The sequence below is a fragment of the Thalassophryne amazonica genome, chromosome 15 (assembly GCF_902500255.1).
Source record: "Thalassophryne amazonica chromosome 15, fThaAma1.1, whole genome shotgun sequence".
Taxonomy (NCBI): Eukaryota; Metazoa; Chordata; class Actinopteri; order Batrachoidiformes; family Batrachoididae; genus Thalassophryne; species Thalassophryne amazonica.
The window spans coordinates 77694920-77721991 of record NC_047117.1 but is presented as its reverse complement, the minus strand read 5'-3'; the positions used below and the strand labels follow the sequence as shown (position 1 = coordinate 77721991).

Here is a 27072-nt window from a genome sequence, read left to right as displayed (position 1 = left end):
GCTGCAAATTCTTTGTATTAAGAAACACAATTGTTTTGTTGTAGAAGAAAAGCCATTCTAAAAAAGAAATAAGAAATTGATAAAAAAAAAATTATGTTGATATAGGTCAAATTTATTTGGCTTCTGCCAAATGCAGAATTCTATTCTAAAAATGTAGAAAATTATGATTTGTTTCCAAACATATGATTACCAAATTTTATTTTAAACAGTATTGAAACAGAGATTCTTATGTTGCCCATTATTCCCTTTACTTTCTTGCCATCAAATATGCTTTAATGCAAAAGTGGAACATTCTGCACTCTGGCCCTGATTTAATCTCTTTCTCTATTTTTATTATTCCCATCTGTTAGTGTCTGCATGGGATGGCGATTTAAAAGAATACTTCATCCATGTTGACTTGTCTAACAGAATTATGAGTCGGGGTAATTCTTCACTGTGCTCTTCCTTGTAGCAGGAACAGCTGAGTATCCTCATGTTGCATACAAATGTACTGTCACAGAATGACCTATTATATGCCTTTGTGATTAAGCATGTTGTAAAAGCCAAGGGCAATTACTGTAAGGACAAACAAAAAAAGACAAATCATTTTAGAAAATGCAAGTCATTACATCTGTAAATTAGGATTTTGTGAAACAAGTCAATCTGGCACAGCGAGAGTGTGGGATTATAATATATCAGAGAATTTGGGGGGGTGGGGGGGGGGTGGTCACAAAACACATGACCCAGATTAAACATAATCTTAGAATAAAGTGTTCTCATAGGTGCTTTATTTGTTATGCTGTACTCATGATATCTGTGAATAAAAAAAAAACAGCTTCAACTGTTTACCCTGACTTGAAGTGATATTTTAATATTTTTTTGAAATTTAAACACATTACAGATCCCCAAAAGTATAACTGAAGGAGCCCTGAAGTGCAGTAGTGACTGACTGTGTAGCACAGACATCACGACGTCGACAGCACAACATATTATGCAATAGCTAACAAGCCCAATGTGTGGCTCTTGTGTTACAATGTACTCAACAACAATATAAATGCAACACTTTTTTTAGAGTGTGCACATGTGAAATAATCATGCTGTTTAGTCAGCACCTGGACATGCCACACCTGATGGATTATTTTGGCAAATTTGTGAAATATAATAACGAAAATAAACATTTTGTGCCCAAAGAAGAAGTTTTAGATCTTTTACTGAAAAATGGGAGTGAAAATGAAAGTGGTGCATTTATTGTTTTGTTGAGTGTATTGCATTCTTTGAAAAGTTATATGGCTCAGAATGTAGGCTCAAGGTAGAAAAAGCATGAGTGTAACAGCCGAAGCTATGCGACAGATTTACAACATTAGAAATCATACATGTACAACTTGCAGTATTGGTATGTCAATGCACATATAACTCAAATCTTATAAATCTTATAAATATAATGCAATGCTAAAATGCAGATTGTCATGGTAACTAGTCTGGTATGGGAAAAAATCTGACCAGTAATCAACCAATCAGAGCACGCATAGCATCGCAGCCATATATATATATATATATATATATATATATATATATATATATATATATATTTATATATTAATGATTAAGAACCTATGTCTTACTATGTACATTTTGTACGTACATGTCCAATAAAGCCCCTCAATCAATCAATCACTCAATCAATCATAAGCAATATTTACAATTTAACGTCGTCTGCAGGAGGGCATGTGTGTACGCATGCGTGAGCTTCTGACAAGAGCGGAATTTAGCTTTGAGCCCCTAAAAAAAAAAAAAAAAAAAAAAAAACATCAGAAGGAAGCAGAATGTGAGTTTTTAATTTCTTAAAATGCCTCTTAAAATAGGTCAAGTTTAGCCATCTTTGAACATGTCCAAGATCTGTGTCTCAAGAATGTTCCCTGTGAATTTGAAGACTGGCAGAAATAGGACTGGACTTACACTGAGCACAGACAGACGAACAGACGAACAAAAAGTCTTTGCAATACCTGATGGCCATATTTGGTGGCTTTGGGTAAAAATAGATAAAACGTATAGGTTGATATGAAGGATTTTTTTTCCAACAGTCACAGCTTTATTTTTTATTTTTTTATTTCTTTTCCTTACATCATATTTCAGCCACACACAGGTTTTCAGAGCTTAACTACTAAACTGACCTGTGTCTGCAGAAAATAATGAGAATCATTCAGTTCCGTGGAATTCATCTTGTTAAACATTTCAACATCACAGTCCTCTGAACATAACCATAAATAAAGAAGTGGAAAATAAGAAACTCACAAATCAGATTAAATGCATCTTTTGGAGAATGACATCGGACATGCCGTTAACTTTTAATGCATACATATATATTATTTGAAGTTTTTCTTTCCTCTACATATTTTCCCACTTGTATGCCGAGTTGGTGTTTATACAAAAATGTGTTTTTTTTTTTTAATTGTAAATTTAAAAGATTTGCAGTCTGCTTGTGTTAATGTGTACGTGTGTGTGGGAGTGTGTGTGGATCATATTTCAAGAATGTTTCACAAAGGGCACGCCCAAACTCCACTCTTGACTAAAGGGAAAATAAAAAAGGACAAATATCACACCTGAATCATTGATTCCAAAGTACAGAACTGAGGTTTTGCCACATGGACACTTACCTCAAATCAGGAAAAGTTTACCTCCGACCACACAAAGCTGGAAAGGTGAGTCCATCAAAACACTACACGCTAAACCGTCTTAAAGCAAATACTGTTTTTTCTATTAATAAAAATTTGATATCACCATGATTTCTGTCATGTCCACAGTTCTAAAATTTGCGATTGCCAATGACTTCATCCTACAAGTAAAGTTCTAAGATGACAAGCTGTCCTGTAAAATTGTTACTGTTCAAATGATTTTATCTATTTTAACACAATAGAATAAGATGTACATTTTTTGGAGTGTTTCTCCAAATAAACTTTGGGAAAATGCTGTTATTAATTAATGAAATGGAGTCATGGAAGCGAAGTTAGAAATGCTTTAACACTGATAGATGTTGTTCAAGATGGAATTCAAAGTTGAGAACCAAATGAACAAGTTGAAACAAAACCATTTGCTCATAAGACATTCCTGTGCAGTGCTGACAACACACAGTCGCACATGACTGTGGACATTTGTTTTATGCTGCAGATTAAAATTTTAATCTCAGTGGTAAGAAGCTCAGAGATACTGGCAGTGACATACAAGGAAAACAACCCAGAATATCCAAAATCACGGGAAAGGTTACATTGCAAATGCAGTTGCAAAGTATCAGTATATTAAGAAAATGTTTTTCTTCCAGCATGCAAATAATCTGTTTTACATGGAGTATATATGATTAACTGTTGTTAAAAAGTCATGTTCTGTTGTATTTCTCATTTAAACATGCAGTACATGCTTGTTTTATGATGACGTTTACTATGGATTGTGATATGCGATGTCTCCTTTTATGTGGGAGGATAATGATTTTAAACACATTAAAACAACACAATGTTAAAATATCCTCAACCGTATGAGAATTGTGTTATTTATAATATGCACTTGTTTAATTGGTATATATATATATGTGTGTGTGTGTGTGTGTGTGTGTCTGTGTGTGCATATTTGTTGCTATTAACATTTGTTGCTATTTACATTAATTATTAAGATCCTATTGTCTTATTTACAATTTGTACATGTTCAATCAATCCCCTCTATTTTGTCACATGATAACACATCACAAGGAGCACAATGAAAATAGTGTTTGGAAATAAGTGTTATCATTGATATATTCACTTCTTTGTTGCAGAATAAACTCAATCAATCAATCAATTAATCAATCAATCATAAGCAATATTTTATTAACCTTTTTAACAGCGTCTGCAGTAGGGCATGCATGTGTGCATACTTGACCTTTTGAAAGTACCGGAAGTTACCTTTGACAGTGTGTGATGCGTGTGCACACTGACGCCCATGAGATGTCTTGTAAATCACTTCAGAGGTGTTATTAGGTTACAAAAATAACATTTTTAGGTTTAAATTTCTCACTAGCTTTTAAATTAAATATGAGAAACATTGGTTTTGGAGCGGATTCCACCATGTTGGATTAGCAGTCAGAGAGAGACCAGCCAGTGATGTCACGGTGCCTCTCTGCTCTGACTGGCTGTTACCCTGTCCTTCCAAGATTCCTATGCCCCCCCCCCCCCCCCCCAATAAAATGCAGATTTGTATGATTCATGCTGTCAGCCATGAGTGTCCATCATAACAATAGGAAAAAGAATGTGACCTTATGACCTCATAAAATAGGTCAAGGTTAGCCATCTTTGAACTTGTCCAAGGTCTGTGTCCCAAGAATGCTCCCTGTGAATTTGAAGACCCTGGCAGTAATAGGACTGGACTTATGCTGAACATAGACAGATGGATGGACGGATGAACACAAAGCCTTCACAATACCCGATGGCCATATTGTAAAATGGTAAAAATAACTACAATGACCACTGACAGAGTATTTGACACTGATTCATGCAAACTATTTTTTGTGTGTGTTTCAGTGATTTGATAAAATATGAGCCGGTGTGGTCTTGATATTTGATAATTTCTGTCTAAAACAAATAATGTTGGTCTTAGTGCATGGAGGGGTCCTATGGAACCTTGAAATACAAAATTTATAAATAGTGTTCATTCCTTTGTGTTTCAGTTTCAGCACTAAATCAACAGTAATGTTTTCCTTTTGATGCGGACTCAACAACAATGTTTGGAACAGGTTTTGAAATAGTCCATCAGTCAGTGTTTTGAGTTAGTGTCACTAATTTGTCAAACCAGTGAAAAATTCAGCACTATCCCCAGCCACACGTTCTATCTATTGTTTAATTCTGGTTTTAGTTACCCATACTGTTTTACATTTCATCTAGTATTTGTCCATGTGGTGATTTCTTCCTTTTGATACAGACAGTGTTCAAAACAGGTTTTGAAACACTTTGGAGCATTGTTTCCTTTTAGCATCACTAATTTGTACAACAAATGAAAGGCTTTAGAGCTATCCCTAGCCACACAGTGTGTCTATTGTATTTATTACAGTTTTAGATTCTCATCCTGTTGCATAGTTTGTCTCAAAGTTGTCCATGTAGTGATGTTTTTCTTTTGATTTGCACTCTGGGATAATGTTTTAAACCAGTTTTGAAATATGCTGGTGCAAGTAGGACATGGTTTTGACACACCCCAGTCACACAGTTTTCATTTTCCACTCTGTTATATATTTCATGTAGAATTTGCCCACATACTGGACATTATGTTTCTCCCTATGGTTGCGACCGCTCAGTTCTAGTCCATCAACGTTCACCAGAGCCAATAGGATTTGTCCTCATTATATGGTCTATATATTATACAGAATCACAAGATTATATAATTTAATTTTTTGATGTTATTGTCTACACAACCTGGCTGGGATGGACTAACTCACTCAGACACTTATTTACATTTAGGGTATCCAAACCCAACACTGTTACAAGCACAGGCCATTGAACCACTATATCCTTGACTAATATACAGCTCTTCCAACATGTTTTATCTATTTTGGCTCCAAACTGTTTGAGTTAAACAGTTATGACTACAAGTTTGGCCCTTGAGGGTCACCCAAGGTCAAAGATCATGTGACCTAGAGAAAGCTCATATGTGGCTTCAGATTAGTGTTTCATATGAACCCTAATTTCTCTGAATAACCATTCTAAATTTACCATATATATAAAATCACTGGGCCGAAAGTAATTTGACTGTTTCTCCGTGCTCGCTAAAGTCAGATCTAATTATTTCACTTGAAAACAAAAACTAAACTGAAGACAAAGACGCTTTCTGTTTTCATGTAACTTTAAAATAGCATTTCAGTAGACCCTTGAGTAAATATGCCGAATTATTCTCTGCTTCTGTTGATGGTCTTATTAGATGCTCTGTGTATTTTTATGAACTCTGTCTTGCTCTCTCCACTCTCAGAAATGGAAACCAGTGTGGTTGTCCCTGTTCCCCCCAAGTACTAATGGAGTGGGTCGTCTGGAGATCCAGGATATTGGAGGTACGGTAGTGATGTTGTTCCTTTTCTGTTTCTCCCAGGTGGAATCATGCAGCTTGTCACAGTCTGGTAGATATGTGAAAGTGATGCGCACGTCATGTTGTATGCATTGGTTTTAGTGTAGTCTAAATACATCCCATCAGACATTGGGCGAAAGGCAGTGTGTGTGTGTGTGTGTGTATATATATAATAATAACAATAATAATAATACATTTTATTTGTACCGCACTTTATATTTGAATGTAAATCTCAAAGTGCACATAAAACAGCAATAAAAGAGATAAGATAGGATAAAATTACAATACATCATACATACATTAGTTAAAAACTCGCTGTAAGCTTTTCTAAAAAGGAAGGTTTTTAAACCTTTCTTAAAAGCATCCACCATCTGTGGGGCCCTGAGGTGGTCTGGGAGGGCATTCCACAGGCGGGGAGCAGCAGCCTCGAAGGCCCGGTCCCCCATGGTCTTGAGCCGTGTCCTGGGCGGGAGCAGACGGTGCTGTTGGCCTGACTGGGTTCTGCCAGAGGTATGTGGAGTGAGGAGGTCAGTGAGGTAGGTGGGGGCATCAACATGGAGACAGTGGTGAGTGTGCAGAAGGATAGTGCAGGATAGTGCAGGATAGTGAAGGATAGAAGGATAGTATATATATATATATATATATATATATATATATATATATATATATATATATATATATATATATATATATATATATATATATATATATATATATATATATATATATATATATATACGAGGTCTATTAGAAAAGAAACCGACCTTTTTATTTTTTTCAAAAACCATATGGATTTGAATATGGATTTGAATCACGTGTGATTGCGTCAGACAAGCTTGAACCCTCGTGCACATGCGTGGGTTTTTCCACGCCTGTCGGTTGCGTCATTCGCCTGTGAGCAGGGTTTGAGTGAGGAGTGGTCCAGCTCCCTCGTCGGATTTTCATTGTCAGGAAATGGCGGAATGATTTGGGCTTTTGTTCCATCAGCATTTTTTCAGAAACTGTTAGAGACTGGCAGCTGGAAACCATTCGAAAAATTTATCTGGCTTTCGGTGAAAATTTTACGGGCTTCACAGAGAATAAGGACTGTTACTACAGCTTTAAGGATGGCTTTAAGGATGCTCGGTGCGCCACGCTCCGTGCCGCCATCGAGAGGCAGAAACCACCGGATCATTTCTAAACGGATGGCTCTGTGGATCCGAGACCGTCGTGTGCACTTTCTCTGGTTATCACAAGAGCTAGACATCAACCATTTTCCGGCAGATTTCACTTTTAACATGAGATTTTGTCATGGAAAGCCGAGCAGAGGCTTTGCGCGTCACGACCGATTTGCTGATGGAGCTAGACAAAGGAACACCTCCGTTTTGGTCTCACAGGACAGCTTTGAGATGGCGTTCATACAGCTGTCGGTGGTTTTTCCATCGAGTGATTATCCGAGAAATTGTGGATGTGACTGGACATGTCAGAACATGTCCCGTGAGGCTTCATCACGGCGTTGCTGTGCGCCATGCGGCACCGCCGCGATGAGCGAAGGCTCCGCTCCTCTTTCCATGACAAAAACTCCTGTAACAGTGGAATGTGCCGTTCATTTCCAAACTGGACGCTGTGTTTTATCCAGGATGTCGTCTGACTAGCACAGGAATTGTGAAAAGACGTGGACGTCAGCACTTTTTTGGCACATTGAGAGAGACATGCGGAGGAATTCTGCACGTCGCAGGGGTGCCGCATAGCGCAAAGCAACGCCGTGATGAAGCCTCACAGGACATGTTCTGGCATGTCCAGGCACATCCACAATTTCTCGGATAATCACTCGATGGAAAAAACACAGACAGCTGTCTGAACGCCATCTCAAAGCCGTCCTGTGAGACCAAAACGGAGGTGTTCCTTTGTCTCGCTCCATCAGCAAATCGGTCGTGACGCGCGAAGCCTCTGCTCGGCTTTCCATGACAAAATCTCATGTTAAAAGTGAAATCTGCCGGAAAATGGCTGATGTCCAGCTCTTGTGATAACCAGAGAAAGTGCACACGACAGTCTCTGATCCACAGAGCCATCCGTTTAGAAATGATCCGGTGGTTTGTGGCTCTCAATGGCAGCTTGGGGCGCGGGGCGCCGAGCGTCCTTAAAGCCGTCCTTAAAGCTGTAGTAACAGTCCTTATTCTCTGTGAAGCCCGTAAAATTTTCACCGAAAGCCAGATAAATTTTTTGAATGGTTTCCAGCTGCCAGTCTCTAACAGTTTCTGAAAAAATGCTGATGGAACAAAAGCCCAAATCATTCCGCCATTTCCTGACAATGAAAAGCCGACGAGGGAGCTGGACCACTCCTCACTCAAAGCCTGCTCACAGGCGAATGACGCAACCGACAGGCGTGGAAAAACCCACGCATGCGCACGAGGGTTCAAGCTTGTCTGACGCAATCACACGTGATTCAAATCCATATGGTATTTGAAAAAAATAATAAGGTCGGATACTTTTCTAATAGACCTCGCATATATATATATATATATATGCTTAATGTGGCATATGTCTGAAATATCGTAACTGATGCTCGTTCACATCCAAGCAATACTCCTCATCCCCATTTGCTTGACAAGAAGTTATTTCAGCAGAACCCAATAATCCTCTGAAAAGACTGAAGACATCCAGTTGTCGCTTTAGGTAACTGCTTAGTGTCCAAGTCTCACACCCACACAGTAAGCCAAACACCAGGACCCTAAAAACTTGGATCTTCATCATTCAGTAAAGAAAGGAAATACCTTTATTGTCATTGTCCATACAATGAAATTTGTCCTCTGCATTTAAACCATCCTAATTACAGTTAGACACAATCCAACCACTAGGAGCAGTGGGCAACAATAGTACAACATGTGGGAACCAACTCCAGATGTAGAGTTGCTTCCTTGGTCAGGGAGCAGAGAAAGAAGCAGACCCTAATGAGTATGTTTTTTATAGTGGAAAGAAACCAGAGTACCTGGAAGAAACTCATGCAGATGTGGGAAGACCATGCAAACTCCACACAGAAAGGACCTTGGCAAGGTTGGACTCAAACCCCAAACCTTCTTGCTGCAAGACAAGAGTGCTAACCACTAAGCCATAGTGCTGATAAAGATATCAGCATCACCTAACACCTCTGTCTGGGGACCTCATGACTCCATAAGCTCTTCCAGGCATCTCTGGATCGCAAACGTGGTGGATGTGAATACATGAACGTTCAACACTTTCACCACAAAGAAATATAACACTGACGGCTGACTGAGTATAGCATGTCATTGAAATCCTGGATCTTACTCTTGATCTACAACAATCGCAAACTCAGTCACTCAGATTCCTCGCACAGGTTCTCTAGTCCTGCAATATGGTATCCATTGACTCTGCAAAGGTCATAGCATTGTCTGGAAAGTGAAGGTCAATAAAACTTTCCTCACCAACAAAACCACCTAAGAGCACCTCTGGTTTCCACATCCCCACCCAACACCCAATCCTTGCAAACATTGAACAGCGTAGGAACATGTAGGCGTGCCACTGCTCTGAAATGACTCCTATCCGTATCCACTACCACTAGGGATAAAAGTGTCATAGCCGTAGCTGTGTCATTTCTGTTTTTAATTGACACTGATAGTGATTCCACTATATTTTTCTACTGCCAAGGAAAATACATTTGTGCCTCATGGATTCGGGGCCACCAGAAACCCCTCATAGAATTCAGTGTTAAAATGATTTGTGAATCACTCTCTTTTGTCTCAAATTTAATGCCAACACCCCCACTATTTAAAAACATTTCTAATAAAGTGGCCAGGTAGAGGTACTTTCAGGACGAACATGTTTTGTGCCAGTGGCCATCGATGTTGAGTGAAACAGCGGCTTGCATTGATTAAAGCAAGAGTGGGCCCTGTCATGGGGAATAAAGAAGAAACAGCCCGTAAGTGGACGCTCGGGTGGTGGCGATGGGGGCGTGTCACATATATGGAGCAGCAGCATGAGCCGCAGCAGAACATGAGCCACTGAGTTTGACGGCTTAAATGGACTCTGTAATTGGTGATGGTCTTATATAAGCTGGCTGATGCTCAGCAGAGCGTCTCTTCAGTTGTCTGTCTGGATTCACATGTACATTTCTCTTGTACATACTATATGCATGTAGCGCGTGTTAAATGAGCTAAGGCATGTAAAGCAGCATGAACAAAGACAGGAGTAATAAGACTGTCATTCAACTGGAGATAGCATAGGGGCAAGAGTTAGAGAGGCATGACGGATAAGACCGCGCTGAGCTGAGTGAACGTCGTCCGATCACATTGGGAATTTGCAATGTGGATTCTTGCAAATACAGTAGGATTGACTGGATGTTAGATGAAGTAGTGATTTATAATGGGCTGTGCTGCTACTTTTTGGAATTTATGATCGCATGTGGCAGTAGAGGTAGCTCTCAAAGTACAATGTGAACACTGACTCAGAGTGTTCATGAGGTCAGGAGAACAGTCCATTAAGAACATTTCATAACTGAGTGAGCTGACCCCAAAGTGTCTGCCATGATGAGAAGCTGCATGAATTTTCTAAATGCCAACAAAAGGAGCTTCAGTGCTTCCTTTCCTGCCTCATTTATGTTAACAATCAAAAGCCAGAAAATACTGATAACTTATTGACAGAGAAACACTCTGTAGGTACATTTCTGTTAAGGCTAAACAAAGGGTACTGTCACCTGCTCATAATTTCCTTATTATAAATATGTTTAAGCACAATATAAATTGTTATCATCCCCTGTCTACATACAGGAATACATAATAATTTATATGTTTTACAAAGATGAAACAAATACATAACTATGAAAATGGCAACCTCTAGTGTTTGATTTATGTTTGTACATACATTTATCATTTATTCATTCATCTTCTACCGCTTAGTCCAATTAAGGGTCGCGGGGAAGACTTTAATTTTAGCATTGACTAAGAAAATATTTGTTTCTATTTTTTGGGGGGGTGGACAATACAGTTTTGTGTATTTTTTTAAACTGTTTTAAACAACAAAATAAATACATTTTAATCAACAATGTTGATAGGGATGATAGAAAATATTTATTTAACTGTCAACAAATTACAGCTGTCAAAATGAGCCTTTTCAAAATATTTCACATATAAACACACAAGTATAGAAAAGTGCAGCTTACAGCTTTATAAAACCATTCAAATTGCACAAATTGCTAAAAGGTTTTTATCCTGTATTATTTTACAAGTTTGGTCTTGCATTTTTTTTGTGATACCATCATGAAATGTGTCGCGTTTTTGTGATGCAGTCAAGTTTAGTTCACTATTTTTTAAAATTTGTAACCCTACCCCTAACCATAACCCTAACCTTAACCATAACCATAACCATAGCCCTAACCATATCCCCCGATCACCTCAAATTTTACAATGCCATCACAAACTAGTGTGAGATTGGGTTTGTTACAACTATGCTGTCCAACAACTACTTTAATATTATGTATTTGTGATAAATGTGTATTTCAACTAAAGTGTATTTTATAATGTGGCTTCTTGTATCTCTTATTCAGCCAAAAAGCTCACTGTGCCACACCTTTGGCAAATTTACACTCAGTAAAGCAAGTTACCACATGCTGTAGCTTATCTATTATGAAGTGCCATTCTTGAAGAAATGAATGAATCATGGTTGAATGAATGAAATGGTAAATTAGATATACACAGCCCAGTCTCACTTTTTTCCGCTATACCATCACAAAATATAGTACATTTTTGAGATGTGGTTACCTGTAGCTAACCCTGGTTAGCTAACCCTAGCCAGGATGTTCTTACTTGGCAGTTTAGTATTTGCTCTTATTTACACACTGGCTTTTAATGTGGGTATTGTATAGGGTTGTGAATTTTATGGATAGTGTTATTTTTTAGTTGTTTGTAGGCAGCTTTTATACTTCGGTTGATCTTTGTTTTAGTTTGTGATTTTACAAATGCTGTATCTGTCTTTGTGTCATATGTCATTTTATGTTCTGCTGCGTGTGGCACTTATGCCCAGGACATTGTTCCCTTTATTGTCCCCTATAGGGACAATAAAGTGTATTTGATTAGATTTTTTGTGATGCCAACATGAACTTGGCATGAGATCGGGTTGAGATACACAGTAGAATGACTAAAATCTACTTCCAAAAAAGACATACTGTTAATCAATCTCAAACTAGTGGGTGATGGAAACCTAATAATATATTGTTAAATATGCCTATAAAATGCCTGTAAAATATGCCTATAAAAATTTAGTCAGAATTGACATTTTTGCTCATGGTGACAAAAGATTTCAAAATTACTTCCTTTCCATAGATGTTTTTGTCAAGTGTCCTTTTGGCTCATATTTTTGATGTAACCCTATTTTGCAATAAATTTCAAATTCAAGAGTCAAACAAGATTGCAACATTGTCTAAACAACATAAATGACACCTAAGTTCAGTTTGAGAAAAGCCTGTTGCTAAATGTTCAAGTCACTATGACAGTCCTGTTTCTGTCTGTCCATCCATGTGTCCAACAGGGGACGCGGCTGGAGGTGATATTGGTTCTGGGGTAAAACACCACCAGTCTCATGGGGACAGGAAGGTGAAGATGGTCCGACTGTCAGAGCTGATCAGTGTCCTCAGACTCCCCCCAAACGCTGAAGCTTGTCCCATGGTCAGCCTCAACAACGACACAATTCAAAATTTTAAAACTACATGAAACTGTGAAAGAGAAGAGACTTCATTTATTTCTTAAATTGTCTGAACTCTCCAGACCGCTTCTAATTATTCATATTATGTACACTGCAGAAAGTAGGCTGACTCTTTGAGGTTCACTGGAGTGTTTGTTTGCAGGAGAATATGTCTGCATTTTGTGTGGAGACAGAAAAGAGGACAATGGTGTTTGCTGCACTCAAAGATGATTGTATGGAGTGGGTGGAAAGACTCTGCAAAACTGCCTTTCAGGTGAGAGGACAACGAAATGTACACATACATAGTAAGAAGTAGAAATACGAAAGCTATTCTGTTCTATTCACATGCTGAACTGATTGTTATTTCTCAACATGCAGTTGAGAAATACTTCATTAAGTACTGCCATTAGCATGACATTTATATTGGACTGGCAGCTCCAGTTCAGAAGACGTGATTATTGTGAGCTAAGTCAGGGTTTAACATACAACATTGCTCATTGATACCATTTTTTAAAATTTATTTCATTACGTACACTTGAAACGCCTGCTTTGTGTGAAAATTTGATTTTTACCATGTTTCTCTCACCTCTCTTCTCTCATTCTCACTCTCTCAGAAAGATGCTGGATTGGGTCCCGTTCATTTTCATATGGAAGAGAACCAGATTTATGCCTCAGCAGATGATGGTGAATTTCTCTATACAATTATTTAGAGCAATCTGGGTTCCACTCACCTTTGGTCTGCTTACAGACTACATGAAAAAATTACACTTTTCCCTAAACACACTTCATCCAGGTGACAACTGCATTTCTTTAGTGCCAGACTTCTCTAGAGAATACCTGGGTACCTGTATATTTGTATTGTTAGTTGTGTCGGTAGCATGGCCCAAGTAGTGGGTCACCCCTTTGAGTCTGGTCTGCTTGGGGTTTCTTCCTCAAATCATCAGAGGGAGTTTAATCTTACCACTGTCACCTGTGTGCTTGCTCTAGGGGTTGGTAAGGTTAGACTTTACTTGTGTGAAGCACCTTGAGGCAGCTTTGTTGGGATTTGGTGCAATATAAATGAAATAAGTTGAATTGAATTCCAATGAAAGACCTTTGTGTCAAATAACTCGGTTCTTTGTGAGACTTGTGCTGGTTGCATTATGAGGGGTCATGCACTATGAAGCTACAGTCATGTTGCATGCTTCATTGAACATGATCCAGCAACTGGACAAGAGGGTGCATAGACCCAGTGTATCAGCTGACAGATAGATCTTGATTTTGGAGAGGTGTGACTACTGCTGGACTGCTTGAGTCACAGCCAATGAGTAGTGTGATGGGTGTGGCAACGTATGGCACCTGTCTTTAACCCATACTGTCATTCATCATCTAGTTATAGATACCTAATTGTATGTTTGTTTTCTGATCCTGAAAGGGATTGTCTTTTCAATGGACATACACTCGAGTAATGAAGTCCACCATTTGTATAATCTTCACATTGCTGCCATCTACGTGGGAAATTATAGACTACGGAGTCATTCAGGTTACTTATATTTATGTCATGGTAGAAACTGTGATTTAGCAGAATCAGAAATTCTACTATTTGTACCTAAGATCAGTGTTTGACCAATAGAAACACCCTCACCCCAACCCAATCCTTAATTTTAACCTTCAGCTGGACTGTCTACAAGTAGAACTGTAGTTTCTACTGGTAGAAAATATTTGACATTTGTCAGGTCTAAGGCGGCCAGTACTGTGGTGACATCAAGCAGTTTTGCAGATGCAATTACAGTCTGGAATTTCTGCACTGGAAATATAATTACAGGAAAAATGTTTTTAATTCACGGAGGCAGATTTGTATGAGGTTAATTTTTTATACACAAGAAACATGATCCTCAATTAAGAGTTTTTAACAGGTCTGTCAGTATCACAGGATTGATCATTATTGCTGTTTTATTATCATCCTGATGATTCCTTTTTCTGTTCTTCAGTGCAGTTCTGGGTTGTTGTGAAGCAGACTGATGCAGCTGTCCGCTGCGGCCTGCAGGGCCCATACTGGCTGCAGGTCGGCCATCAGGCGCTGCTGCTGAGAGAAACACAGGCGAGGAACATTGTTCAGGAATGGCCATATGAACTTCTGAGAAGATATGGAACATACAAGGTACTGCAAGTACAATGAACCCAAGATTTCTTTGGATATCATTCCGTCTTTCTCTAACATTAGAAAGTTGGTGCCACGCATACATGCATCCACCACACTGTGGAGCTGCCTTGGGTCCTGGATGGCAACCACCCATGCAGACAACTGGTCATTCCCCACCTTTTAAAAGTAGTTATTTATGTTCTGCAACTAGGTGAAATATGGACATCCCCTTTGCCTTCTCCTGTCCTCAGTACTGATGCACATGCATGCTGAACCATGTTCAGAAAAATGAGCCGCATGGCCAAAATGTCAAAGCTGACATTCCCTCACAATGCAAGTGACAGTTTTCATCTTTGACTCTCTAAGTAAATTTGACGTTTGTGAAGTTCACATAATTAATGTGTGATGGAGATTTTGAACATTCCAAAATTTTCTTTGTGCACTTGCACAAAGCCGCGCACAGTTTACACCGGTTTACAAGAAGCTTGAGACGGGTTTACTCTCGTGCACAGCAGAGTGCGTGCAAGTACGCGGATCAAAGTCGTGCAAGTGTCAGGTGGCCTTTAGGTCACTGGTTAGTGTTCAACTCTCACAACCACACAGTAATGCAATAATCACCAGGACCAAATACACTTGGACCTTCATTCTCCTGCATAGATATCAGCATCACAAAAGACCTCTGATTAGTGACCTCCTGACTCTATGGAATCTTCCCAGGCATCTGAAGGTCACTGCTGAGACATGTGATAACCTTTATAATCAGCACTTTCATCACATACAGCTGCACTTCTACTGGTCAAATCCAAGAAGTAACTGAAAGCCTGGATTTTAGTCTTGATCCAGGATAATCACAAACCTGGACACTGGAATATCTCACTCAACTTCTTAAATGCTGCAATCAGGGTATCCATTGATTATACAATGATCACATCACTGTCTGTGAAGTCAAGGTTAGTAAACCTTTAATCACCAACAAAGGCACATAAGGTCTTGGTTTCCACAATCCTACACATTTTTCATTGGGAAAAATTGAGCAATTCTGTCCCTGCTCCACAGTACCTGTATAGGCAACAAACATTCAGTAACAAACGATATTTTGATGTATTTTGGCATGACAGTTTTCATGACAATACTGTTTTGTGAATCCTTTAAGAAAAATATGATGTCATGATCTAACTGCATCGTTTCATTCAAGCAGCTGTTGGTTATGTGAACATATATTTTGCCCTTTTTTCCATTCTTTTATTTTTAGTTGGCTTTAACCATTGAAGCTGGTAGACGCTGCGAGTCCGGACCTGGAAACTTTACCTTTGAGACAGAGCAGGCTGACAAAATATTTTCCCTAATTCAGAACACCATCAAACAGAAGACTTCAACTATGACTTCCAGCAACCAGCAGAGAGAAGGTGAGAAGGTCACCACGAACGCACCGGCTCATTCCACTCTGCCCAGAATAAATAATACCACCAGCACAGCTGCCATTCTAGAAAACAGACGAAAACCACAGAAGACGGACTCTCGTGCCAGCAAAGATTTGGAACGTGTATCTCCACAGCCAGCTCCAATCACCCTCCAACCTCTCCCAGTGGTTCCCACACTTGACACCCTATCTGATGATCAAACTGGCAGCCAATCAGATGCCTTATATGCAGACCCATTGGAATACATCCACTCTGTAAAACAACTTGAAATGTCCACGGCTCTGTATGTAGATCCTGCAAAGGTTCTCCCAATCAAACCACCTTCATCTGTTCCTCCAAAGGAACCTAACAGTTCTTCTTGTAGCCCCAATTTTAACCTTGACTATCTTGATCCACTCTATTCAGAAGTGTATGACAAAATTAGCTCTGTCCAAAATAAAGACATTAAAGCTATGAATCAAGGAAGGAAAAAGTCTCCTGCAGATGATGAGCCAATTTATTCTGAACCCATGAGCGAGATGGTGGCAACATCTCATAAAAATGATACCAAACCAGATCCATTTGCCCACCTTTATGCTCATGTCTGCAAAGCTCCATCGCCCTCTAATTTCATCCCTTTGAATTCCTCTGTTTCTGCTAGTACAACAGCAAAAACAGATCCATTGCACCCTGGTGTTATTTATGAAAACCTTGGCATCATTTAATTATTTCTAATTCATCGTTTAATCCCGTGCCTAAATTTATCGAGAGATAAATGGATGACAGGGTGAAAACTTTCCAATCCAGGTTTATTCTGCTATGTTTTCTGCAGCCCAGTCTCACTTTTTCCGTGCTCCCGCCATGAAATGAGTCACATTTTCCTGACACATTTTTTAAATTTTATTTTACTATTTCTAACCCTAACCCTCACAGATCCCCACTGCGTCACCCTGGATTTTGTGATACCGTCACAAAATGAATTTGTGTCATAAAAATGTGGCACTTTTCGTATTGGTACCAATAGATCAATTTACTTGTTGTGATTCCATCAGGAAATAGCGTGAGATTGGGTTGTCACTGTAGCAGTGCAACATTGATCATCCTTGCACTCATCACTGAACATCAGTCAAGATGATTTGTATTTTTTATATTTATGTTTCCTGCATTTTCTACTGTTCTCTAAATTTTTGAAGTGTTGTAGCCCCTCAAGGCCAAAACAGCCTTGCTTACTTTTTCTCAGTATAGAAACATGCGTTCATTTTATGTATGCAAATGTGCAAATACTACAAATCTTCAGGTGGAACTGCATGCAGCTGTACTGACTTAATTTTTAGCACCAACTATGATCATCATCTTATTTGCAAGATCATTTTAGGGAAACAGGACATTGGACAGAATCATGCGCTGTTCTTCACATATCTACAGGATTACTTTTTTCTAATGTCATCATGTTGATAACATGTTCGCTGTATGTTTCTGCTTTGTATATTGTGTTATTTTAACAGTAACGTAGTTATTCAAAAGCTTACAGTGGATAATTCTGTTTAAAATTATGTTTTTTTTTAAAACATAGATGTCAGAATCTATTAAATTATGTGCCATTGCGTGTTCACATGAGCGGCCACATGCTATTGTACACGCAGCTCTGCTTGCAGCTTTATTAGTGTGGAATTCCTCTCATTCATGCATAAAAGATGCAACATCACCTGACTAATATCTGTTAAACTGCGCAGGATTCAGACAATAATTCAAGTTTTCGTGAGTGACATTAGTTGCCATAACAACACTATCATGATTTTTTTTCTCACTGGGTTAGAAGAGTAATCTGATCAGTCAAGCAAGAAAGTCTAACAAATGTTGTTGTTTGGTAGAATGTGTGAAATATTGAATTTGTTTCAAAAAGGTGCTCTTGAAGCATGTTTTGTTTGTTAGTGCAAGTTCTTCTCAGTGCATGATGATGGACTTTCTACTGCCAATAAGGTCATGTGATTATCAAGAAGAAAAATCTGTCAAATTTAGCTGTTTGGATGGATGCAAAAGTGGATTCTGGATCCTCGCTTTACTTTTTATGCTGCTGTGTAGGTCAATTTTGTATGTCAGTACATTTCTTCATATGTCTGTAGGCAATTATTCCTTATCAAATGGAAGAACATATTGAATTTAACTGTTAATCAGGATCCAGATGTGATGTCAGAATCATTTCTAGAATTTGTTTAACGTAGCTACATGGAGCATTTTTTTTTTTCCCCGCCTTGAGATACTTCCATCATACACTGAAAAAAGTGAAACATCAGTGCACTTCATTCAAAGTACTTATTTACATTTGTCTAATGGAAAATTGTGCTTTCCAGTTTAAATCTGCTGGAATCACTTTACTAAATCATAAATATATATTGTGAAAAACTAAAAAAATTAGCTGTAACAAATTACATCAATTTTTTAAAGTTGATCCTAAGTATCATTTTTTTTCAGTGTAGTTTCGAAATATATTTTCATGCAATCTCCATGAAACTCAGTAGTATGATTGAATTGGAATCCATCAGTGGATGGTGGAACCTTTCTGTATTTTTATTTAATACCTATAACAGATATTGTTTGACATTTCAATCAATTTCTTAAAATGTTTTCAGGCCATTTGCACTGGGGTTAGGTGGGGCTGGCAAAAGACAGTTACAGTTTTGACCTCCTCACGCATTTGGGGTTCATTGTCATTCAAAGTCAAATTCCTGGAAAAATGTAGATGTTATATGATGTATTATACTTTCAAATCTGTTTTTGAGCAAGTGAGCATCTTTTTACCGACGAAATATACACCAGTTATGTACATTTTTTTTTTTTTTTTGCATATGATCCCTTTAGTTTTTTTGTACTTTATTACTCCAGATATTATTTCAAAATGACACATGATACAATGTTATTCTTGTAAATCAGCAGTCCAAACTGCTATCGTATTTCTTCTGAAACACTTTTAAAGTTGTTTTGCACATCTGAATTGTTGTCGTTATTAATTCAATTCTCAATTACATATTACAATGATTGTATGTTCCATATTCCAGTTATTGTATATATATATATATATATATATACACACACACACACACACACACACACACACACACACACACACACACACACACACACACACACACACACACACACACACACACACACACACACTCACTACATCACTGAATGTTATTTGTTTATTGTTCTTTGATACAATAAAAGACTAAAAAAATATTAAAAAAATATATAAATATCAATTGCTTAATATATGCAATGTACAGTTGTAAAAATATGGCAGACACATGACAATAGTGTTTGACTGTACAGTCATTAATTTGATCATGATCAACATTTGTCTGAAATGTAATTTTTTTTAAAGAAGCCATTGATCCACTTCAATGAAAATCCACAGAAGCCACACATACACTCAACAAAAATATAAACGCAACACTTTTGGTTTTGCTCCCATTTTGTATGAGATGAACTCAAAGATCTAAAACTTTTTCCACATACACAATATCACCATTTCCCTCAAATATTGTTCACAAACCAGTCTAAATCTGTGATAGTGAGCACTTCTCCTTTGCTGAGATAATCCATCCCACCTCACAGGTGTGCCATATCAAGATGCTGATTAGACACCATGATTAGTGCACAGGTGTGCCTTAGACTGCCCACAATAAAAGGCCACTCTGAAAGGTGCAGTTTTGTTTTATTGGGGGGGATACCAGTCAGTATCTGGTGTGACCACCATTTGCCTCATGCAGTGCAACACATCTCCTTCGCATAGAGTTGATCAGGTTGTCAGTTGTGGCCTGTGGAATGTTGGTCCACTCCTCTTCAATGGCTGTGCGAAGTTGCTGGATATTGGTAGGAACTGGTACACACTGTCGTATACGCCGGTCCAGAGCATCCCAAACATGCTCAATGGGTGACATGTCCGGTGAGTATGCTGGCCATGCAAGAACTGGGACATTTTCAGCTTCCAAGAATTGTGTACAGATCCTTGCAACATGGGGCCGTGCATTATCCTGCTGCAACATGAGGAGATGTTCTTGGATGTATGGCACAACAATGGGCCTCAGGATCTCGTCACGGTATCTCTGTGCATTCAAAATGCCATCAATAAAATGCACCTGTGTTCTTCGTCCGTAACAGACGCCTGCCCATACCATAACCCCACCGCCACCATGGGCCACTCGATCCACAACATTGACATCAGAAAACCGCTCACCCACACGACGCCGCACACGCTGTCTGCCATCTGCCCTCGACAGTGTGAACCGGGATTCATCCGTGAAGAGAACACTTCTCCAACGTGCCAAACGCCAGCGAATGTGAGCATTTGCCCACTCAAGTCGGTTACGACGGCGAACTGGAGTCAGGTCGAGACCCCGATGAGGACGACGAGCATGCAGATGAGCTTCCCTGAGACGGTTTCTGACAGTTTGTGCAGAAATTCTTTGGTTATGCAAACCGATTGTTCCAGCAGCTGTCCGAGTGGCTGGTCTCAGACGATCCTGGAGGTGAACATGCTGGATGTGGAGGTCCTGGGCTGGTGTGGTTACACGTGGTCTGCGGTTGTGAAGCTGGTTGGATGTACTGCCAAATTCTCTGAAACGCCTTTGGAGACGGCTTATGGTAGAGAAATGAACATTCAATACACGAGCAGCAGCTCTGGTTGACATTCCTGCTGTCAGCATGCCAATTGCACGCTCCCTCAAATCTTGCGACATCTGTGGCATTGTGCTGTGTGATAAAACTGCACCTTTCAGAGTGGTCTTTTATTGTGGACAGTCTAAGGCACACCTGTGCACTAATCATGGTGTCTAATCAGCATCTTGATATGGCACACCTGTGAGGTGGGATGGATTATCTCAGCAAAGGAGAAGTGCTCACTATCACAGATTTAGACTGGTTTGTGAACAATATTTGAGGGAAATGGTGATATTGTGTATGTGGAAAAAGTTTTAGATCTTTGAGTTCATCTCATACAAAATGGGAGCAAAACCAAAAGTGTTGCGGTTATATTTTTGTTGAGTGTATTTTATGGGGAAAAATATGCTAAGATTTAAAACACATCTGATAAATATCACACAGTTGTCCATATGATACGCAGTTGTCATTCTCAAATAAACTAAAATTACAATTAGTTGTTGTGTAAGAACATGCCATGTGGAAGCCAACCAAAGAGTCAGGAGACTTCATATGTACAGATGGTGAACTGCAATGGCTAATTATGTATAAATTGGTGGAATGACCAATCACATAAAGAGGAATAACCAATTAAATTTGGCTTTTGTTCTGGAAACAGGCTTGGATTGTTTTTCTTTCTGTTATACGACAATATGTTGCACTTTTCAGTGTTCCAAAGGTTTCTTTTTTTTCTCCTTCAAAACTTAATCTCTCAGTGGCACCTGTTTAGCCATACATATCTTATAAAAAGTTACATTTGTTGCCGATCCAGATAATGACCTAGTTTTTTTGTAGCAGGTTGTAAACATGCTTATTTCTGCTCTAAAGTTAGATATTTTAACACTGAGTCTTATGGGAATGCGATCAGTTTGGGAGCCAGGCTCAAGTGGACAGTCAAGGAACTACAATATTTCTGACTTTCAGGTAGGTGTGAAAATACGCATTTGAAGTTTACAATTGGACTAAAACATGCAATGTTGTTAACCCCAATGCAATATTTTATGATCACTTAACCTGAACAAACATATCGCTGATTATATTACAATTATGACAACTCACTCAGAATTTTACACAATTTTCTACAAGACCACAAAAGTTCTATGACAAGAAATGAAGACTCAAACTCAAGTTGTTCTCTTTTTAACAAGTACACAAGTGTATTATTTCATTTTATTTATATGCAAGCAAGTTTATGTCTTTACAAATAAAAAAAGCCACTGTCTGCCCAAGCTGTTGGCACAGATATGTACAAAAATGGAGCAGTGAATCAGATAAAGCCTGCAACAAAGCGACTAGAGTGAAGTACAAAAAGTCTATTATACTATGGAGAGACAGAAAAAACTACTCCCAGCGTCCAAATGGCCAACCTCACCACTGATACGATGCTTGGATCTGAAACACGCAATGATCAATGTAGGATCATAGACTCAGCATCAGCTTTTAAATGTGTAGTTCAGTCAGTTAATTCATGCACGGTTGTGATTTTTCATGCTGCCAGGCAGAGCAGATTTACGATATCCCTGCAAAAATAGGAAAATAATAATAACAATCACTTGGAATGTAATTTTCAGTTAAACAGGTCACGTTATTTCTCTTGAAAAGTTAAAATTTTACATTATATAGAAATCATAAATCAGCTGGGACCATCTGTTTTCTAAATCCTCAGCACTAATGCATGCAGTCAGGATCATGGAATGGTAATGTGAATCCATGTTCAGCGCTGGTTCAGGATTAGACTGTAAGGACGCAGGATTAGTACATATCAATACAGATATTCATCTTTACAAGGACACACAGGTTTAGAGAATAAAAGAGAGACAGATGGAGTGCAAAAAGCTCACATTCTCTTCCTGATTACAACATATTGCCATGGCTGGTAAATAACCGATGTGCTTTAGTTTCATGATAGGCTACGTTTAAAAAAATATTGCCATAGCTGGTAAACAACCAATGTGCTTTTGTTTCAAGATAGGCTACGTTTACATCACCTGGTCAAGGTGACAATTTGAAATGGACTTTGTTTGGTAGAAGAAGACCGATTGTCTAAGTGCTGCATTTCACCGTTTCCACCACACCACAGAACCACCTGGGGTGCTGGATAGCAACCACCCAGGCTGACAGCCAGTTCATCTCTACCCCTCGAAAGTAACCATCTATCTGCTGCAGCCAGGGAAAACATGGGGATCTCCTTGGAGTTCTCCTGTTGATAGGGTTCGCAACACTAAGCACCAGATGATTCTGGTTCATGGGAAACCTGTGGTCGGGACACATGTCACAGTCAAGACAGTGTGACTTAAATGCGCAACTACTTGACTACTTTCATTTAAGCTTGTGCGATGTGAGAGTATGCATCCGAATCAATGTCAGGCATGACTGGAAAGCGCATAGAGCATTTGCTAGATGGAAACGTTATACAAAGAAACTCCTTCTTCATCCCAGCTAACAAAATAAAGTTCCAAAAAATATTCTAAGAATGTTTGTCTAATGTTATCAGAATGTTAGCTGTAAAGTTTCCCAGAACGTTTTCAAGGAAAGTTTCTTTTTGGTTCCCAGAACGTTTGATAGTAACGCTAGCACAAACATTTTGAGAACGTTAGGCCAGACATTTTCAGAACATTTGTGCTTGGACTATATAAAGGTGAAGTAAGTCCCTTCAGCTGCTCCCTTGTTTTCATTAGGGGTCAACAGCAGATCCAAGGTGGGTCTGTGTATTGATCTGGCACAAGTTTTATACCAGATGCCCTTCTTGATGCAACTCCACATTACATGGAGTCATGTGGCAGGGGTGGGGTTTGAACCGGGAACTTTCAGCACTGAAACCAAGCACACTAATGTGTGTGTGTGTGTGTGTGTATCAAAATGGCATTCTCTGAATTCTATCACAGCCAATATTATATTATCATCTAAAATAATCAAATAATAAATTTATCTTATTGTTCAGTTCCTATATATGCTATAACTTCAAAATTGCAATTATTACAACTTTAAAATGGCAAAGGATGATTTTAATAACAATTTAAGCATTCATACTATGTAAACGTCTCAACAACTTCTCCAGCACATCATACAAAAATAAGGTCCCTACCCAGCTAACAAAATAAAGTTCCCAAAACGTTATAAGAACGTTTGTCAAATGTTATCAGAACATTAGGTGTAAAGTTTACGGAATGTTTCAGAAGAATTTTTTTTTTTTTTTTGGTTCCCAGAATGTTTGATAGTTAGCACAAATGTTCCCAAGAGGTCTAACGTTCTGGGAACATTTTTAAGGAAAGTTTGTTTTTGGTTCCCACAACATTCTGGTAAATTTACATGAAGTCACCTAAAGATATGTTTCATTCAAATGTTCGCAGAGCATTCTGGTAATGTTACCTAAAGCCGTAATCTAGTTATTGAAAGAAATCGGTGAGACTAGAATGAACATATTTGTCAAATTTCCCTCAATTATAAACATGACTTGTCAATATGTAAAATGAAGTAATAATGTTGTGATATTGTTCTAGGAACATTTCTGATAACCATAACCTAAATATAACGCTACCAAAACGTTATGTGTTAGCTGGGATCTTCTTCCTGTACACAGTTTTTGCTCTATTTTTATATAATGATCCAGATCATCTGGAATGTTATGCCTCAGATTAAATCTGATTTTTGTTTCTGTCACTGAAGATTTAAACATAGGTTTCAGCTTCTAACATGCCTCTTCCATTATTATGCATAAACCCGATAAGGTTGGATGTTTGCGGTCCTTGCTGCCAGGTTACGTGTTTATTATTAACCGATGACGCACATATGCAGGAAATGAGACATGAGTCACTTTTAAAAGTAGGCATTTGAAATGCAAACTATGTGAATGTGGACCTGTGGTGTAAACGCAGCCTGAAATACCAGGAGGGTGGAAGAGTATGTGAGCGAGGACAATGTGTGGCCAGAGCAATACATTCCATCGCATCTGCAAATCTGCTTTGTTAGCGTAAATGATAAAAAAAAACACCTCGGTCATATCACTTGCAATCATCAATTCATGCACTTGGATATTCTTGATTTTAACAAACTGCTACAATATATTGCTCTGGTGGTCAACTACTGAGCAAGCAAGCTAGCTTAGCAACACCATAAACAACAGGAACCGCAATACTGTACATTGAAAAGTGAAAAACAAAACAGCAGAACAGCGCCAGTGGAAAAGGTTTTTTTTTTTTGTACCATTTTAATCAGTAAAATGATGACCATTGAATGCATAACCATGCCACAAACAACAACTAGATTCGCTGTCTTTTTTTAAAACCTAATATAAGATTATTTTCATTATTATTAATTCACTTGTTTTCATTATTATTTCTTCAGGTTATAACCAATGTTGCAAGACTATACACAGGTGCCACACTGGGCATCTTAATGCACTTACACACCAAGAATAAGAGAGACGGAGCTCACAATGGTCAATAAGTGCACAAAAAACTATTTTTTTTTAAATCTGAGGTTAAAAACACTGACAAGACATCCATTGTCAGGCAATGAAATGATAAAATACCGTTACTGTAAAACTAGACCCTTAAAAATACTTACTGGATGCAACCGAGACACACCTGAACTGGACACGAGTCTGTTGGAGTCTCCATTCATCCTCACTCTTGGCACTTTATTTTATTTTTTAAATGTTTCTTTTTTTTCAGGTTGAACTGCATTTACACAGCAAATGAGAATATCAATGATTGAAGAAAACAAAAACACATTGAATGTGTTGTTGCATTTTGTCTCTGATGTGAATTTGTAGCAGAATGTCGGCTACACTCGCTTCCAGGTAAAGATATGATATGTTTTTTTCACATTTCAATCAATTTGTCACAAAATTGTCAGGCAATTACTTAATAGGGATTCCCTATAAAGTAATACCAAATAGTTAATCTCATTAAGAGGAAGAATGAAGAAGAGAATGTTTGTGTCAATTTGACAATACAATTACAGATTCTGTATCATTAAAGTTTGTTTTTGTAACAAAATGGGGCACTTTTCAACATTTGGTCAATTTTGTCAAAAATCGCTGAACTGATCTTTGATGAAAACGGTTGACATAGGTATAAAAAACCCCTCTGTTTTTGTATAACATATATTTATATAGTTCAGATATTGTAAATCATATGGCTACAAGCATGCAAAGTTGATCCCGATCCAAAATTCCTAGATTGTTGAGCCTTATGTAAACCATGTCGAAGACAGCAAGTTTTCTTATTTTTGACTGTGTTCCAAAGAGATGAAACAACATCGTTCTGAGTATGTGTAAATGCAGCTTTTGCAGCGAGCAGAAGATCAGTATGATGGAATCTGAATGACTTTTTCCAGACTCTGTAACAAAACAAAATCATTCCCTTGGCTGCCCACCTCAACTGTCTGACACGTATGTATATGTTTATACAGAGTTATGTAGGTACAGTGTTCCATACTGCCCACAAAAAATTAATTTCTACTTAAATGGTTTCACATAAACAATGCTGATAATTAAATTGTGAAATGTTATTGACAAAACACAAAGAATTATGGCTCAGAGTGATGTAGAGTTGTGCATGTGTGTGTGTGTGTGTGTGTGTGTGTGTGTGTGTGTGTGTGTGTGTGTGTGTGTGTGTGTGTGTGTGTGTGTGTATGTGTGTGTCCAAACTGGTAGTATCATCAAATCAAACCGTTCAATTACTAAATCATCATCATCACAGCTGTTTTCATCAATACAGTTATGATTTTGAATGTAAATTCCCTCTCAGTCATCTCTACTGGCAGATAGAGAATCATTAGTTTCGTTTGTATCTCATAACACATCCTCTTATTCTAATGACTGTCTCAACACAAACATAAAACCCTGCACACTGGCGACACCTTACATTTTACTAAGATGGGTTTTAGAGATTTTCAAATAAATAACCGTATGCACTGCATTAAAACATAAAATAATGCATCATACCACAGAATGGCAAAAGTCAATTCAAGTTTCTTATGAATCTTAATAGTAATAATTAAGGTTTTTAATAATTAAGGTTAAAACAGCTATAAATGACACTTGATCAAACTTAGAAACTGGTTCCTAAACCCCAACCTGCACACTTACTATTGATTTCACATGTTATGAAAACCCTAACG

The 27072-nt window shown here is 38.3% G+C and overlaps 1 protein-coding gene and 1 long non-coding RNA gene across 3 annotated transcripts; both read left to right on the top strand.

Annotated features, from left to right (window-relative positions):
- The first annotated feature begins 2557 nt into the window (after positions 1-2557).
- Positions 2558-18253, top strand: LOC117526699 (docking protein 1-like). Its single transcript, XM_034188752.1, has 7 exons — positions 2558-2678; positions 5959-6037; positions 12571-12707; positions 12887-12997; positions 13338-13407; positions 14694-14863; positions 16098-18253. The coding sequence occupies exons 1-7, from the start codon at positions 2622-2624 to the stop codon at positions 16968-16970; spliced, it is 1497 nt and encodes a 498-aa protein (XP_034044643.1). The 5' UTR covers positions 2558-2621; the 3' UTR covers positions 16971-18253.
- Positions 18254-23774: 5521 nt separating this feature from the next.
- LOC117526701 lies at positions 23775-26844 on the top strand. Of its 2 annotated transcripts, none has more exons than XR_004565333.1 (2): positions 23775-23797; positions 26606-26844. It is a non-coding gene; the product is annotated as an uncharacterized LOC117526701 (long non-coding RNA). The 2 variants fall into 2 exon arrangements; XR_004565332.1 differs by lacking the exon at positions 23775-23797 and adding an exon at positions 26406-26549.
- The last annotated feature ends 228 nt before the right edge of the window (positions 26845-27072 follow it).

Coding starts and splice junctions, on each gene's coding strand:
- LOC117526699 (XM_034188752.1), top strand. CDS start 2,622: ATGGACACTTACCTCAAATCAGGAAAAGTTTACCTCCGACCACACAAA. Junction 2,679..5,958: donor GACCACACAAAGCTGGAAAG/GTGAGTCCATCA, acceptor CTCCACTCTCAG/AAATGGAAACCAGTGTGGTT. Junction 12,708..12,886: donor ACGCTGAAGCTTGTCCCATG/GTCAGCCTCAAC, acceptor GTTTGTTTGCAG/GAGAATATGTCTGCATTTTG.